The sequence below is a fragment of the Desmodus rotundus genome, chromosome 12 (assembly GCF_022682495.2).
Source record: "Desmodus rotundus isolate HL8 chromosome 12, HLdesRot8A.1, whole genome shotgun sequence".
In the NCBI taxonomy this organism is placed as follows: domain Eukaryota; kingdom Metazoa; phylum Chordata; class Mammalia; order Chiroptera; family Phyllostomidae; genus Desmodus; species Desmodus rotundus.
In genome coordinates, this window is record NC_071398.1 from 79,415,057 (window position 1) to 79,432,135 (window position 17,079).

Sequence of the window (17,079 nt, forward strand, 5' to 3'; positions counted from 1 at the left end):
TTAGGTACTTTACAGTGACAAAGCACTTGATCTGTGCTACCGCATTGGAGCTAAGGAGGTTAAGCAATTTGCCCAAGGTCACACAGCAAGCAAGTGGCGAAGCTTGTGCTGGTGAGAGGGAGGGAAGAGAAGGAGTGCTTGGACAATGGTTAGAAGAGGGTGAAGTGCACGTTTTTTATATAACAATATGGGATAAGGGACAGAAGTGTGCTGGTAAATGTGTCACAGCCAGTAAGTGTTTAACAACTGGCTCACCAAGAAAGGTCACCCTCGCCCTGTCTGGTATGGCTCAGTGGATTGAGTGCCAGCCTGTGATCCAAAAGGTTGCCGGTTTGATTCCCAGTCAGGGCACATGCCTGGGTTGCGGGCCAGGTCCCCAGTTGGGGGTGTATGAGAGGCGACCACAGACTGATGTTTCTCTCCCTCTCTTTCTCCCTCCCTCCCCCTCTCTCTAAAAATAAATAAATAAAATCTTTAAAAAAAGAAATATTAAAAAAAAAAAAGAAAGGTCAACCCTGCTGTGAAGTGTTTGCCAGTTCCTGTGGTGTAAATTCTCCCACCATCAGTGATTTCAAGCTATCAGTGTGACATCACTGGATCTGGGATTTGGAAGAGATGCACAGTTGGCTTTTGTGAGCCAGTACCAGCCAGCTCCAGCATACCACTGAGGGCTTCAAGGCCATCATGTATGGGCCTGTAGGAGAGCCCACTCACACTGACTTGCACATCTAATCATCCCAAACTCCTCGAGGTAGGGACCCTATTGCTCCCATTTCATAGAGTGGGAAGCCAAGGATCCTGCCTGTGGTCACACAGCCATCCTGTGGAAGAGAGGGGCTCCAGTTTGGGCAGTCTGACTCTGGAACCCTAACCATGGCTGACTCTAAGCATGGGCTGCTTAGTGGCATTAGCTGTCAAGTTCCAGCCCGTTTCCAGATGAATCTCCAGTTGATCTTCGGCTCTGGCATAGTTTGGTTCCTCTCTTCCTGCCCCCAGCTGTTTTTCATCCCCATCCACGATGGCAGGACTTACTCTAACACTCCCCATTGGGATCCAGCCGGCACAGCCAGAACTGGAGGTAGAGGCTGGCCCAGCAAGGCCAGTGGTGGCAGAAGTGGATTATGGTGGTGGGGCACAGAAGTGTCCAGGCCTGGAGTCTGTCACAGCCCACATGCTTACTAGCCCTCAGAACCAATGCTAGCAGCACATGTCTGCTACTAACAACATAGTAATGGTAACTTGTTAGGAAATAATGAAGTCTAAGTATGTAATCTGGAGCACTGAACCAAACAGGTGACCCCGTTTGGGAAGGGAGGGAGGGAGACCAAGAAGACTGAGGGGAAGGGGAAGAAAGGCAGAGCATGCTGGAGGGTGTGTGTGAGTGTGCGGGTGCATGGACACTGGAGGGCCTGCATGGTCATTGGAAAACACATGGGACCCCCGGCTTGTGTCTGAGCCCCAATGCTATATGACTTGTAGTGGTGGGGGAGAGGGGAGAAGGAATGATCACATCACTGACAATAATAACGATAGTCAAGATTGTTATCTGTGCCCTGGTCGGGTGGCTCAGTTAGTTGTAGCATTGTCCCATACACCAAAAGTTGGTGAGTTCAATCCCTGGTCAGGGCACATACCTAGGTTGTGGGTTCATCTTCGGTCAGGGTGAGGCAGTCGCTCGATGTTTCTCTCTCACATTGATGTTTCTCTCTCTTCCTCTCTCTCTAGTATCAATAAACATATCCTTGGGTGAGGATAAAAAAAAAGATGATTATGTGTGACTAAGTGTGATTTATTCAGGTTTCTGGTCGTGCTTATACTACAGGTAATATTTACCTCTCAATCACCAGGGCTGTAGGGGACTGTAGACGTGAAACTGGTGTACAGAGAGTATTAGGGCTGATTTGATGGGAGCTCTGCCCCTTCCTGATCTGCCCACTTGCTGGTCACCGTTCAGGAGAGCTGTTTTAGAAACTCGCTGAGTGTGTGCATTCCTGTGCCCGTGTGTGCGTGTCCATGTGTGTGGGCCAATGCATGTTTGAGGGCCAGTGTGTGCACACATGTGTACATGTGTGCACCTGCATGCATCCATCTGTGTGTGTGTGCATGGCTTCTCCTTTCCTGTCCAGGGAGGAGCTGGACAGAGGCTGAGGGGTGATGGGGAAGCAGAGCTGCTGCAGACAGAAATGGAAATGAGTTCAGCTCTGGTCCCATCTCTTTCGAACCCCTTTGTGCACAGTGGAAGCTTAATAAATACTTGATGATGGTTCTGAACCTGGGAAGCCAGCAGCTGTTCCCAACTCTGACTCTCAGAGCCCCATAGGGCAGATCAGGTGGGGAGTGACCGTGGGGGTCTTCAGTCTTCCTGTCAGACCCTCTGGTGACTCCATGCCCAGCTGGAGCCATGGTCCACTTCACACATCCTGTCCTGGGGAGACTGGTTCCTCCTTCGCAGCTTCTCTCTGGCTCTTTCCCACCCATCATTCGAACATTTATGCAGCAACCACTTTGTGCTAAGCACCATGGTGGGAGGCATCCTGGAAGAGGCCATAGGTGGTGTCCGGTCAGACTGACCTGGGTTCAAGTCCTAGCACCCTTAATTACAAGATGGGTGGTATCTGGTAAATTACTTACCTGTGCTCCAGTGATTTCTTTCCTTCCTTCCTTCCTTGTTTTCATCTGTAAAAGGCGGATGATGACATTTTCATAGGGTTGATGTGAGGGTTAGGGATAACAGAGAGGCGTCTGCACACAAGTTGCAGGGTTTCAGTGGGTGAGCTTATCCACCTGGATTCAAGAGGACGTGGATCCCCTCTGCTTCTATTACCTTGTAGTTGTTACTCAACACCTCTGAGCATCAGTTTGTAAAACAGGAACATAATGCCCACCTCCTTGGGTGTTTGGAGGATGCTAACTGGATAATATGCGTGAAACAACCTATCGTAGACCTTGGCCATTAATAACTGTCTTCCTCGCTTCCTGCCCTCGCGTCAGGGCGCTCAGCTTTCCTCCTTAGCAGGCCCTCTGCTCCTCCTCCCCACTGCTCGCGTGCCGTGCACATCCCTCATAGTCGTGGGCTCCCGGTTTCTACCTGTCGGAGGAAGGGGGGCAGTTGCTCAGCTCCCATGTGGGAGCGGAAACTACAGTTCCCAGCCCTCCCTCTGCGGCCGCGGGGCTGGAAGCTGAGGGCGGCAGGCCCCTCCTCTGGGGAGGAGCCTATAAGGAGGGCGGAGTTAGGAGGTGGTGGGAGAGTTAAGCCAAGCCAATGAGATCAGCTGCTAATAAGTGGGCTGGGCTTACAATATAACAGTGGCAGGAGGAGGAGAGCAAAGCTATTGAGCCAGCGAGGAGTGAAGCTGAGCCTGGCCTCGCATGCTCCTAGAGGACCACCTCCTGAGACAGTTCTTTCTCCCCTCTTCTTTCTCCAAGCTCCCCTCCTGCCCTCCCTTCCTGCCCAGTACAATGCATTCTTGACTGGAAGCGTCTGGACTCCAAGCAGCCCCAGAGAGCCGGAGCAAGCCACAGTGAGAGGACTGGAGCCAAGACACTCTGGTGGGGAGCTTGGATGCCTGGCTCTCTTTGAGGACATCTCTGGAGCAAGGGTGGCTTTGGGGTTGGGGGTTGCGCTGCAGGGAATCCAGCCAGGCCCCAAGATGGACACTTCTGGGCACTTCCATGACTCGGGGGTGGGGGACCTGGATGAAGACCCCAAGTGCCCCTGTCCGTCCTCCGGGGATGAGCAGCAACAGCAGCAGCAGCCGCCACCACCACTGCCAGCACCACCAGCAGCCCCCCAGCAGCCCCCAGGACCCCCGTTGCAGCCTCAGCAGCAGCAGCAGCAGCAGCAGCAGCAGCAGCAGCAGCAGCAGCCACCGCATCCCTTGTCTCAGCTCGCTCAACTCCAGAGCCAGCCTGTCCACCCTGGCCTGCTGCACTCCTCTCCCACTGCTTTCAGGGCCCCCCCTTTGTCCAACTCCACCGCCATCCTCCACCCTTCCTCCAGGCAAGGCAGCCAGCTCAATCTCAATGACCACTTGCTTGGCCACTCTCCAAGTTCCACAGCCACAAGTGGGCCTGGTGGAGGCGGCCGGCACAGGCAGGCCAGCCCCCTGGTGCACCGGCGGGACAGCAACCCCTTCACAGAGATCGCCATGAGCTCCTGCAAGTACAGTGGTGGGGTCATGAAGCCCCTCAGCCGCCTCAGCGCTTCCCGGAGGAACCTCATCGAGGCTGAGCCTGAGGGCCAACCCCTCCAGCTCTTCAGCCCCAGCAACCCCCCAGAGATCGTCATCTCCTCCCGGGAGGACAACCATGCCCACCAGACCCTGCTCCATCACCCCAATGCCACCCACAACCACCAGCATGCCGGCACCACCCCCAGCAGCACCACCTTCCCCAAAGCCAACAAGCGGAAAAACCAAAACATTGGCTATAAGCTGGGACACAGGAGGGCCCTGTTTGAAAAGAGAAAGCGACTGAGTGACTATGCTCTGATTTTTGGGATGTTTGGAATTGTTGTTATGGTGATAGAGACCGAGCTCTCTTGGGGTTTGTACTCAAAGGTAGGGGTTGCGGTTTCTCTTTATACCTTGAACAAAAGGAATATACAGGTACAGAGAGAGAGAGAGAGAGAGAGAGAGAGAGAGAGAGAGAGGAGAGAGAGGAGAGAGAGATTGATTGGGGGGAGGTGGGGGGGAGGCGGTTGCTCAATTATATTGGACACTTGAACTTCCCATGGTTTTCCTTCTTAATCCTGGGAGAATTCATTCCTCGCTTTCTTGGCGGGGGACATCCCCACGCACTGTGTCTAATTCGCAGACTCCGTGTTAGGGAGGATTAAAGAATCCCTTCTGAGAAATCATTTTTCCTCCTGGCTCACCCATACTAAAGCATAACCCAGGAGCTTAACGCACCAATTAATTACACTCTCTCTGCCTTGATGTGCTTGCCAGTTCCTGTGACTTCCCCTCCTCTCCTCCCCTCCTTGCTCCACTCCATTTTCCCGAGGATAAAAAAGAAATAAATGTCTGGGTGGGGGGTGGGGATTCCATGCCAGTCTCTTCTCTCTCTGTCTGCTCCCTCTCTTCCCAAGTTTCTGTTTCCCTCCTTGTCTTTGAGAGACTTAGGGCGAAATAAAAAAAAGCACCAATGACCTGAGTCTCCTGGGGCCGGGGTAAAAATATAGGTGGAGGAAATCAGCGGTCCATTCCCTCAGGAAAGCGGACTCAGAATAAACCTGCTGCTGCCTCATCAACATCCCCTGATAAAAATGGCTACAGGTGTTCCCCGGGTAGAGCAGATGGGCGCCCCCTTGGCATCAGCCTGGGGGGCGGGGGCAGGGCCTCTCCTTCGGATGGGATGGCAAGGCTTCCCGGGCTTCCCGAGAGCCCGCTCCCGAGCTCAGCCCCGGCTCTCCCCTCCCTCCCCAGCTCCTTCTCTCGGGATAAATAAGGCTGAGTGTGTGTGCGCGAGTGTGTGAGCGCGCGCCGGTGGAGACCGGCAGCGCCCGCTGTAGCGGGGGAGCTGGCCTCACTGCCCCTATCTCTCAGTCCAGCCCAAGGCGGAGGACGGGGCTCCCTCCCAGAGGGGCCTTGGAAATCGTGTCCTCCAAGGCAGTGGGGATTGAGGAAGGTGGGTTTCTGTTCCTGCTCTGCCTGCTGTGGGCTTTTAAGGCTTGGAGATCTAAGGAGTCTTGGGACAAGTAGGTTTTATCTACCCCTCACCCCCAGATTGCTGTGTGTGTGTGTGTGTGTGTGCATGTGTGATTGCATGTGTGTATGTGGGTACTTCCTTGTTGCTTGCATTTCTCACTTATTTGTCATTTTGGGCAGGGGGTGGCTGGGCTGGCGGTAGCTGGGAGGGGTTCAGCTGTTGGAGGTTTCAAATAGAGCTTGTTTCAGGCTGGGCACAGCTGCTGCGAGACTGTCACATTCCTTGTTGAAATGCAGCCGCTAAAACCTAGGAGGTGCTGATCGGATTTCCCTCATTCCCAGCCTCGAGTTCTAAGAGAGGATGGGCAAACTTGGTTGTTCTGGAAACGGCTGGGGCGGACCTGTCAGATGACCTCTTAGCTGCGCCAGGACTTCCAGGTGGGGCTCCACTAGGAACCGGGCTGCTCCGAGGCGGCTGCCCAGCAGAGAAGCTCCTCGAGGCAGCCTTCATTGAAATAGCTCAAGGATTTGAACCCCTCAGTGTGCAGAAGCGAGTGGGGTTTCCCCTGGAATCACAGCTCACTTAGTCATTCCCAGTAATGAGCCTCTGAGTCTGCAGGTCCTTCTGCTCGCTGCCTTCTCAGAACCGCCTCTCCCTCTGGGCGCTCAGGGGGAGGGGCTGCCCCCCTCGGCAGGCGTGGCCTCCCGCCGCCTTCAGCACAGGAGCTCTTGCCGGGAAGCCTATGATGGCCCAAGTGCTGGGTGTGAGGGGAGGGGGTGAGACAGCACCTCCTCTTTCAGTGACCCCCACGGTCAGAGCTCTTCCTAGAGACAGCTCCCAGTGCAATTGTTCTGTGCGCATTTGTCCTCCTGCCTTGGGAGGGCTGCCGCTGGGCAGGAGGGGCCAGAGCAGGTGCCCTGCTGCGGGGGTGTTTACTCGGGGAGAGGGGCTTCCCCGGAGTCGGAGAAAGCAGGCTCCCGTGTGAAGGCTGGGTGAAGTGATCCCAGGGGCCAGGCGTCACCCGTTCCTAAATCGCTGACCCTCCATTAGCCCTTCTGTCCGTCCATCCACACACTGGGTCGTTCTGAAACAAGCACTCTCTGGGTGTCTTCTGTGTCAGGCCCTGTGGACCCAGGAGGGAGGAAGGTAGCTAGCCCTCTCTTCTGGAGGCAGACAGGGTCATTTTAAAGAGTCAGACTGAAGTCTGAACTCCAGCCCTGCCACTCCCAGCTGTGTGATCTTGGACAAGTCGTGTAGCTTCTGTAAGCCGGTCTCTCCAGCTGGCAAGTGGGTAGAAGTGAGTTGGACTGATAAACAGGACTATTGTTATTGTTATTAGTGATGATGATGGTGGTGAGAGAGAAAGAAATGTCTTTTTCCTGTTATCTAACTCAGGCTCCCGCATTAGTTGGGGCCTGAACAGACTGGGAACTAAGACTTGTTGATGGGGTGAGAAGTGGTATCTTGGAGGGACAAATTCTGAGAAGGGGCTAAGTCTTCCCACCAGAAGCTACCCCTCCGCATGGGTCCGTGGTAGGGAAGGTGAATGTCTGTCTGTTCCCAGCCTTGGGAGAACGAAGAACCACCAATTGGGACAGCTCAGAGTCACTAGCGGACCTGGGGGTGGGATGGGTGATGGTTCCTTTTGCTGGAGAACTTTCTATGTCTGGAAGCAGGAGGATGGACAGGGTGACTGCGGGCACCCCAGTCAGATTGGGTAATTCTGCACAGAAGGTGGCAGTTCCCACTCAAAGGCCTGTGGGGAGAGGGACACACTTCCCCCCACCCCCCCTGCCATGATTGAGGACTGCTAACCTTGTGTCTGAGCTGCTGCTTTCTGAAGTTCTCTGCCTTTTCCCATGGAGCTGTGGCCTGCCTGTTTGCCTGCCTTTGACTGGTATCTATTGATGGGGAAAGGATTCACCACGAGGCCTGGCTGGCTCTCTTTGAGAGGAACATGGCATGTCCCTGAGCATATCCAAAGTTAATGTAAAAGGAAGCCAGCCAGCGGAGGTAAGAAATTGGGACAGAGCCATCCTGGCCTCCCCTTCAGGAGCTGTAGGTGGTGACAGGGGCAGGAAGATGGGCGAAGGGGGCTCAGGTAACAAGAGAGCTGTTCATTCTCATACCCAGGGCTGTGAGGCCACGCTGCAGGGAAGCGCCAGAGATGGCCCCAGCAGGCTCCTGGCGGTTCTGGACTAACCCTGAACTGAATGAGGACGCCTGATTTGTCTGTGTGTTTCTAATAGCTGAGTTTACTCTGAGGGCTAAGACATCCTGACATGGCCAGGTCGAGGGAGCCTGTTGAGAAATCTTAGTGATATTGTCTCTGCTGCATTGGTGCTAGTCAGGAGTGGGGCAGTGGGGACTTAGGGTCCTTGTTAGCATTCTTTATTTTCTCCCAGAGCCGGTTTGAGGCACACCGGCTCCGTTGCCTTACTCTGCCTGCTGTGTTCTCTCCAGCAAATGGGGAGAGAGCTGGGGCTGGGCGAGGCCCTGCCGGCCCTCCTTGTCCTCCCCAGGCTGCAGACTCCTGGACCCCACCCTGCTATCCTCCTGGCTGCTGAGCTGGTACCTCTCTTCAGTCTGTCCAGATGGCCAGTCAAGGGTGGACCTTGTTTCTCAGAGGCCTCAGGGTGTGGAGTCATCTCAGAGGAGGCCGGGGATGCTGGGCCAGCAGGCAGCTCTCTGTTTCTAGTTTCGTACAATCTTGAACCACTTTTCCATCCCTGGCCTCACAGTCCATCCGGGCTTCACTTCCCAGGCAGAGCAGGTTCTCTGCCCTGCCCCGTGCCCTCCCCTGCCTGCCCCACCAACTTCTTACCTCTCTGCTTTGCCTACTCCCCCTGCCTGGCCTTGTTACTGGGGTCACCCAGGCCATGGGCAGAGGAGCTGGGGTGACAGTCTTACCTGGCTGTCCCCTCTATCCCATGTGTGGCTTCCTTTTTCATTTCTAGTTACTCTTCCATTTTCAGACCACCTTATGGGATGCTGCCCTGGAAAGGACTGGCTTCTCCACGTGCCCAGGGAGCATGGTCCCCTGGCCATTCACTCTTCAAAGAGGAATGGGGTCCCTTAGGGCCAACTCATAGAGGTCAGTGAGTCCATCCCAGCCTCCAGCCTGGTCCCAGATCCTTTGACCCCTGCCCTCCTGCTCAGGGAGGTCTTGGCTGCAGAAAGGCAGAGCAGCAGCTGGGCTTAGCTGGGTGAATGGCCTCGCCTCCTGCCAACCCAGGAGCCAATGTAGGGTAGGTGGGTGGCTGTCGGGAATGTTCGGACATTTGGGAGGAGATGCCTCAAGGCACTGGCCGGGCATGTGGAGAAAGCAGGGAAAGGGCAGACCCCTATTCGCAGGCCTTCTCTGTGGGATGGCCCACAGGACAGGGTGGCAGAAGACAGGAGGAGACTCTTCATAAGCCATTGGCTACAGGCAGGAGCCTGGGCCCCCGCGCATGCACTTTATCTTCACAGGTCACACGGAGCGTCTTGGCCCAGGGAGGCAAGTGTGGCTCTGGGACGGTGAAAACGAGGCCCTTCTCTTACCCAGGGTGGTGGCGACTTTATTTATAACCTTGTGGACAGTCTGCCATGAGTCAACCGTTTGTAACCCGCAGAGGGGACAGCTAACTTTTATATATGCTTCCCCTTTGCGGGTCATCACACTATTTGCAGCTGTCCCAGGGAAAGACTTCATACGCGCCCAGACTTTGCTTCCCCACAGGCAGTGTTGCCCACCGGCTGGGGCTCCGGCATCATCGCCGGGGCAGTTATCTGCTGCGCAGGCTAATCAGGAAGCTGGCCTTGGCCTTCTAGGTCCCTCAGTGAGCCTCCTTGTGGGGCCTCCTTGCTCTAAATCACACAAGGTAAAGAGAGACAAAAGGAAAGGAGATTTGAGTAACCTCAGTAGTGAAGCTGAGGCCCAGATGGAGATGTAAAATCAGAACAGAAAGCTTTGGTTTTGCGGCAGTTATTTGTAAGGCACATTCGGAGGAGAAAATGAGTGTGTGAGAGCGAGTGCGAGGGAATGAGAAGGGGTTGTGAGGGGGCGGCTGTACCCTGACGGAGCCCCGGTTTACTCAGCTCGGTGGCAGGCAGGCCAGCGTGTTCATTCGTAGCTGTTTTTCTTCTTTCTTTTAAAACCCCAAAGGGAGAGAGCATGAAAGAAGAAAGCTACCTATTTCTCTTTAAATAATGAGGGTGGAGAATGCCGAGACCATGCTGTTCTCAGGAGCTGTGGGGAGGAACACTCTTGTGCCTTTCCTCTGGTGAGGAAAGTCCGGAGGAGGCTAACGGGTTTGCAGGTGCCCCCCGCCGCCCTGTCACTCCACCCCCAGGAGCTCCACTGAGGAAGGAGGGTGGGGGCAGGGACCGCTCTGTGCCAGGCCCATAAAGGCTGCAGGAGAGGGAGGGCAGGGCCATTGGCAGAGCCCTGGGTCAGCTCTGCACTGGAGAGTTCTGGAAGTCGGTGGTCATCAAGGCCTCCTTTGCAGATGGCATCACTGGGTCAAGTTGACACTGCTGGTGGGTGACCACATGGGGCTAAAAAGAGCCCAGGCTCACTTGATGCCCAGTGCAGGCCTTTTCCACACCTGCTGCTGCCGGACGGGTTGCTCATCACCCTTCAAAGAGACAAATCAGGGTTTACGGGCTGGGGACCAGTGACATGAAATGTCGGGACACAGGGAACTTCACCGAGAGATAGGGCTTGATGGAGGGTGGGAGAGGCCAGCGCAGGCCCCAGGATGGACAGTGTCCTGAGGGGGTGGCCAGGGTAAGGAGGGGACTCTGGGGACAACTTGGGTCCAGGGTGAGACGATGGACAGGCCCACGGTCAGTGCTCGGGATGCTTCCCCTCCTGGAGGTCTGGCGATGCTGCCTCCCCGCCGCGGGGCTGGCCAAGCCGCAAGGGGGTAGGTGTCGGCATTACAGAGAGAACAAGAGTCCATCCTTCGGAGGCCTGGACTAGTGCAGGGTCCCCCACAGCCTCACCCTGGCAAGCCAGCAGGCCCCAGACCGAGGGGGACACTTTTGCACACAGCTCTGGGGCCTCTCTTTCTCCAGCTCAGCCCACCAGGTATTTTCATGCTGTTGTCCCTCAGGACCCGCCATGGCCCCGGGAGTTGGTACGAGCAGCAGCATCTCACAGATGAGGAAACTGAGCCACAGAGGGGTTGAGTCACTTACTCCCAGTGCCCATCTTAGGAGAGATGGTTCTGGAATCAGAGCTCAAGTCTCCAGTTACAGGGCTTGTCTTTCTGCTAGGGTTTCAGTAAGGGAATCTCCAAGGGCTTCTCCATCCCTGGTTCTAGAATTTTCTCCTCATCCTTGAGTCCTGGTTTCCCATTTCCCTGGCGTGAAGCTTGTTCAGCTCTGTCACCAGCAGCCAGTGATAAAGAAAAGCCTGTCTCTGCTTTGAAGGAACCCTGAGGAGGTGCTTCTACCCCTTGCTTCTGACTTATTGAGGGCCTTTCTCAAGTCCCTTCACCTCGCTTTGTTTCTGTAGCTGAACAATGAGGCCAGGCTCTGATGCTGAACTCCCGTCTTGCCCCAGAGCTTTCTGACCCCCCTTGGCATGCATTTGTCCTGCTCCATGGCAAAGACAGTAGTGTCATCCTCAAATTCACGTTTTTAAGGGGAGTCAGGCCTGCACCAGGGAACCATCCACCCAGGTTGGGCTGTGGTTTCTGGTGATAGTGTTGGAAGCACTGAGAAAGGAGTCCATGATTCAAAACATTAGGAGGTCAGCAGGGTGACCCCTGAATGATTAGACAGACCAAGATGGGAGGGTCATGGGCAGGGGGCCTAACTGACTATGAGAATGTTGGGAGCCTGGGCAGGGGGCAGAGTGGGTAGGGAGAGGAGCTGGGTTGTTCTGGGCATGCGGTGTGCACAGGGCAGGGTGGGAGGGAAGAGGAGCCTGGGAAGTTGTTGGGGCTGGTCTCCTCCCCGGGGGCTTCTGAGCGGAGAAGGAAACACTTGGCAGGTGAGGGCGCAGGGGTGATTTAATAGTTAATTGATATCTGTAATTGCCAGGGTCTCAGAGTTCTGCACCCTTGGGCCCTGCAGGCCTGATACTGTTCTTCTCTAAGGTGTGATCTTAGTTGGCACAGCCGGAGGCCTGTTGTGGTGGTTGAGGGCTTGGGCTCTGGGCTCAGATGTGGGCTTGGTGACATGCCAGTGGTGGGTCCTGAGGGGGTTGCTGAATTTGAAGCCTGTTTCACAGGGAGAATCATAGCCCTTGCCTACGGCGCAGCATCTACCACAAAGCTGGACACACGGTGACCCTTGACATCTGCCAGCTTTTGCTTTTATGAGGCCAGTATTTAGAAGATGCTCCTGCTAACCCACAGCCACCTGAGGACCACAGAGGGGCACAGATGCACAGGTCACTGCTCCACACAGGTGGGGTGGAAGCAGCTGTGGAAGAGGCGAGCGCATGAGGAGTGCGCCCCCTTTCTCACAAAATCAAATGGCCTCACCTCGGGTGGCGGCAAGGCAGCCTGTCATGTCTCTGGACGGAGCCTTGGGGGTGAGTCAGCACATTGAGGGGGAAGGGTGTGCCCTGGAAGGTGGGGCCATCTGGCCTGGGCTTCTGGAGCCTTCTTACCTCAGGGGACCCAGTTATTCTACACTCAGTCGGCGCTCTGTAGCCCCGGCACAGCTGGTTGGGTGTGGACATGGGAACGGGACAGGTGGGCGGAGAACAGAAATGAGCCCATGAAACCAGGCCAGAGGCAGTGAGACCTTGAGGACGGCCAGGGGACAAACGATGACCAGGCAGAGAGGCTGGGAGCATGGGACAATGGGAAAGGGCCATCAGAGGCGGTCCCGGGATAGACCAGGGAGGAAAAGAAATGCTAGGACTTTCTCATGTTTTCAAGGCTTGCAAGAGGGCACCTCCTTGAATTCAAAGGCTTGTGGGGGCTTGTGAATCCAGTTTCTTTGTATCCCTCTTGCTGTGGCAGGTGGTAACTTCCTACCCAGCACTAAGGGGCACAAAGGGCTGTGGGCAGAGGAGGGACGTGCCAGGGGATCAGGGCTGGCCTTGCGTGGAGGCCATGTTTTTTTCACAAGGCCTGGTGGCAAGGTAACCAGAGTCATATTCTGAGCAGAGCCTTGGTGACACTAAGTGAGCAACATGCAAATGATGTGTGAAATAATATGCAAATTGGCATCTGTTATTTTAGAGTCAGCTTGTTTGGCATTTTTCTTAAGGGACAGGCAGGGTGCTCAGTGTCAAATGAATGGGAAAGCTGCCCTAAAGGACACTCCCACGGGGGCTGAATGGGCTGCGCCCGCAGCTGAGAGACCGTCCTGGGGCCTCTGCAAGAGCTGTGTGACAGACATGCGTTTGCAGATCACCTCCTGACCTGGGCTCCTTTGAGCCAAACGGCTGTTCTAGCTCGCTAGAAGCTCGGCACCTTGGCCTGCCCCACCCACTTGACTGTGCCGCCCTCACTGCACCGCCAGCCTCACCCAGAGCCTCCTCGGAGCTCTGGAGGGAAGGAGGGGAGGGATGTCAGTTTAGACGCAGAGGGTTGTTGACCCTCCCAGAGCCCTGGGTGTGTTGACAGGGAGGACGGGGCCCTGGGGCTGAGGATGGGCTCCTGTGGGCTCTGCAAGGGTCAGCCGAGCAGTCAGGGGCTCACGCTTTGGTGTTCTTGTCCTAGCTCTGTGGCTTCCGGGATCTGCAACCTTGACGAGAAAACTGAGCTCCGTGAGTCTCAGTCTCCAGGCCTGTGCTCACGGTGAAAGGCTCGGTTAATGCTGGCTGTTTTTATTGTTAGTTTTCTCATTGTCTAAGTCTGTAAACTCTGTACCCACAAGGCTAGATTGAGCTCTCTGACCATCTGTTTGCTGGCCTGGCCAGCAGGCGTCTCCCTGGGCCACATGGCCTGCACTCCTGCCCCTAGTCTGGTTTCATGCAAACTCTAGTGCCTTACTGTCCCCTCTGCTCTGTTGGTCCCTTTCCATGTACATCCCTGGACCCCCCCGCCTCAGTTTACCTGTTTCCCAACAGGTACCAGGTGTTCTGGTTGGCTCTGGGGTTCAATACTGAGCAAGACATGGAGCTCACAGGCCGGTGGGGAGGCAGGTGTTGAACAAGTATGACAGGTGTGATGTGTTTAATAGGAGACAGAACCACATGCATGGGGCCTGGACTCAGTCCACAAACCTGAGACAGTTTCCCGTTTCTTCTGCCTGTCCCCCTGCCCTTGGTTCCCAGGTCCATCTCGCCTTCACTTCTTTTCATTATCTCTCGAATCTCTCCCAGCTACCCTCTGCCTCGTACACACATGTGCAGCATGGCCTGGCGTTAGGAGAAGAGGCTCTAACACAACACGTCTGGGTTTGCTGCCTGTGGGCTTTGGGCAAGTTGCTTCCATGTTTGGATTCCATTTTCGTGGGAGGTAATCACAACCCTCTCTCGAGGGCAGCTGTGAGGATGAAATGAACACCACCTATGTAAAGCATCAGCGTAGGTTTGGGCCCCTGTCGGGCCCCAGTATAGACCGTGGTGAAGAGCAAGGCCGTGGAGTGGGGGTCGGAGATGTGGTTTCTGAGCCTCTGCTTTGTTCTCTGGAAAATGGGAAAAAGTGAAGGTGAGGTGATGGTAATTCCTCGACTGGCCATCTCGAGGGAGGGTCGTGGGCATCAGCTGGAGCTCAGGAGTGAACAGGAAGAGAGCTGTGGCACGCTGGGCTGAAGCCGCGCTTTGCTGTTCGGTCGTGTGTTTCGGAGGGGTGGGCTGGGGCAGGTGAGTGGAACCCGTCCGCACAGGCCTCGTGGCTAAGGGGATTTTCTCACCGTCAGGAGACGCTGAGAGCCAGCCCTTCTGGCCGGCCTCCCCAACTGCTGCCTCCTCCCTGCAGGCCAGCCCTTGGCACGAGGCCTGTCCGCTCCTGAACCCTCCTATCAGCGGGGATTTAATTACTATAATGTAAGGAGTGTGGCTTAGGGCCTTCTGGCAGAGGGGAAACATTTGTCTTCTCACTGGGAGAATAAAAACTGATGGGAAGGAAAGAAAATGTGCCTTCCCCCAAAGTACCAGCGGCTGTGGGGCTGCCTGTAGCTTTCCTGGGGGCGGGGATAGAGGATCCAGGGTGGTGGGGGAGGGGCCCAGTGACAGTTCAGGGGCCCTGGCAATTGCCTTTGCCTTCCACGGGATGACTCAGCTAAACTGCCTCTGTTTCCCCAGTGATCCTGGTGACAGGTCATCCTGCCACTCAACAGCCCTATATCGAGCACCTACTATGAGCCGGGCACTGCCCTTGAGGAAGTTTCCAGCCATGCAGGGAGCCCAGGCAGGAAACGGATGACTTTGTTCACTCAGCAAATGGTTACTGAGCACCTCTTCTGTGTGAGGACTATTCTAGGCACCACAGGTCAGCAGAAAAAAACTTCAAAAGAGAAAAATCCCTGGCCTCTGGGAACTTACCTTTTAGTAGGTAACGCTGACGGTAAACTAGGTACATTAGTTATGTATTATGTCAGATGGTGATAAATGTGAAAAATGAAGCTGGGACGGGCAGAGAATTTGGAGGGAAGGCCAATGGTTTTCCATGTATCAGGGAAGGCCTGGCTGAGGAGGTGACAGCTGAGGAAAGGTCTGTGTGGGGGCTGGAGCGGCACCTGGGGGAGAGGAGGCAGGGCGTGGAGGCTGGGAGCCAGGCAGTACCGGCAGGGCCCCTACAGCTCAGTGCCGTAGAGAGGGAGTGTGGGCAGCATGTGGGGTTTTACGCTGCCCAGCAGTCACATTGAAGAGAGTTAAAGGAGAAATGTGAAATTAACGTTAATATCTTTAATTTAACCTAAAATAGTACAAATATTACCATTTTGACATGTAGTCAGTGTAAGAAATTCCTGAGAGAGTTCACATTCTGTTTTTCATACTAAGCCTCTGAAGCCCGGCATGTACCTTACAGGCCATCTCCACCGGAGAGCGTGTCTCCATTGGAAATACTGACCTGTGTTTCGAGTTCAGGAAATGGACGGGTGGGAGCGGTGAGACGGCGAGGCGCCGGGTCCGTGGGATGTTTGGAAGGAAGGCGTTCCTGATGAAGTGAATGTGGGGTGTGGTGGCGGCACGAGGGGAGGAGAGAAAGGGGAAATCACGGATAAGGCCAAGGTTCTGGCGCAGCAAATGCAAGGATGGAGTTCACTGGGATGGAGAAGACTGTGGGAGAAGCAGTCTGGGGAGAAAATGGGAGTTTGGGGTTGGACTTGCCAGGTATGAGGGTGTCAGTTTTAACGTACTGTGAGTAGCACATACCCTGGAGATCCTGGGAGGTCACAGGCCCTGGGCACTGAGAGCTTCTGCCTGGGCCCCTGGGCCATGGGGGATGGCTCCCTTCACTTTGCAGAGGACAGTCTGTGGCATAGCTGGCCCTGTTTTAAAAAAAACATTCAAATAAGGTCTTTGTGTCTCTTGCACCAAAGGTGTTCACTTTCCAGAGGTCACTGGGAGGCTGACCTCCAAGCAGTTTGATGGCTAGGACGAGTCAGAAGCCCCCCAAGCATGGCTGGGAAGCCGGATCTTATGGGAAGTTACTGAAACAATACAAAACTCTGAAGACATGCATTCTGAATTTTCCCACACTTCAGCTCTCCAGGGGTGTGGGGGAAGGGATTAATGCTGCAGAGAGACCTCCTCCTCCAGGCCTCACAGTGGGGAGCAGGAGAGGACCAGCCACTGGGGACCCCCAGCCTCATGCCCACCAGCCCAGGGCTCTTGGGGACCATACGGGGAGCCTGCGCACCTGTTTCCTTTGCTGTTTGGAGGGGAGTGGGGCAAGGGTGCAGGAATGGCCTTTAAGGTCTTCCCCCGACCCTACCAGCGTTGGATGCTGGGACCTCCGCCTGGAGGGTAAGTGTCTTGGGACCTGTCGACCAAGGCCACCCTGCTTGGGTGGTCTGGGACTTCTGGCTTGGGTCCAGATCTGAACCCTGACCCTAACTGGCTGTGGGGCTTGGTGATCTAATCTCTGAGTCCATTTGCCCATCTGCCGAAGGGGGTGGGGGGGATGGTGCCTGGCTCGCAGGAGGTTTGTGAGGTGGTGCTAATGTCACCCTTAGCACAGTAACACGACACTTAGCAAATACTGCTCCCCTCTTGCCTCCATGGCAAAGGCAGGGAATGCCTGTGGGTGGGCGTTCTGCCCAGAGCAGAGGAGATGGTGCAGAAGGCAGCATCCGAGCTGTGTCGGGTGAGGGTGCCCAGCAAGTAGCATGAGTAGAAGAGGAAGAAGCACCCGCCTGACTGGGGGAAAGGAGGAACGGCGGCATGTCTCTCCCGCCTTTCAGGGTACCTGGGACCTAACGGTGCTTTTGACCAGGGGCCTCAACTGGGGCCATTTTGATCCCCAGGGGGACATGTAGCAATGTGTGCAGACACTTTTGGTTGTTGCAGCTGGGGGAAGGATATTCCAG

At 55.3% G+C, this 17,079-nt stretch overlaps 1 protein-coding gene across 3 annotated transcripts in view; it reads left to right on the plus strand.

Moving 5' to 3' along the window:
- The first annotated feature begins 3,353 nt into the window (after positions 1-3,353).
- Positions 3,354-17,079, plus strand: part of KCNN3 (potassium calcium-activated channel subfamily N member 3) — a 143,780-nt gene continuing 130,054 nt past the window's right edge. For 2 of the 3 annotated variants that reach the window (XM_053915610.2, XM_053915611.2), the window contains exon 1: positions 3,354-4,559. In XM_053915610.2, the coding sequence (XP_053771585.1) occupies positions 3,651-4,559 (909 nt within the window). In that variant the 5' untranslated portion in view covers positions 3,354-3,650. Of the gene's footprint in view, positions 4,560-5,499; positions 5,629-17,079 lie in introns of those variants that run through there. The other variant, XM_053915612.2, reaches the window with a different exon arrangement.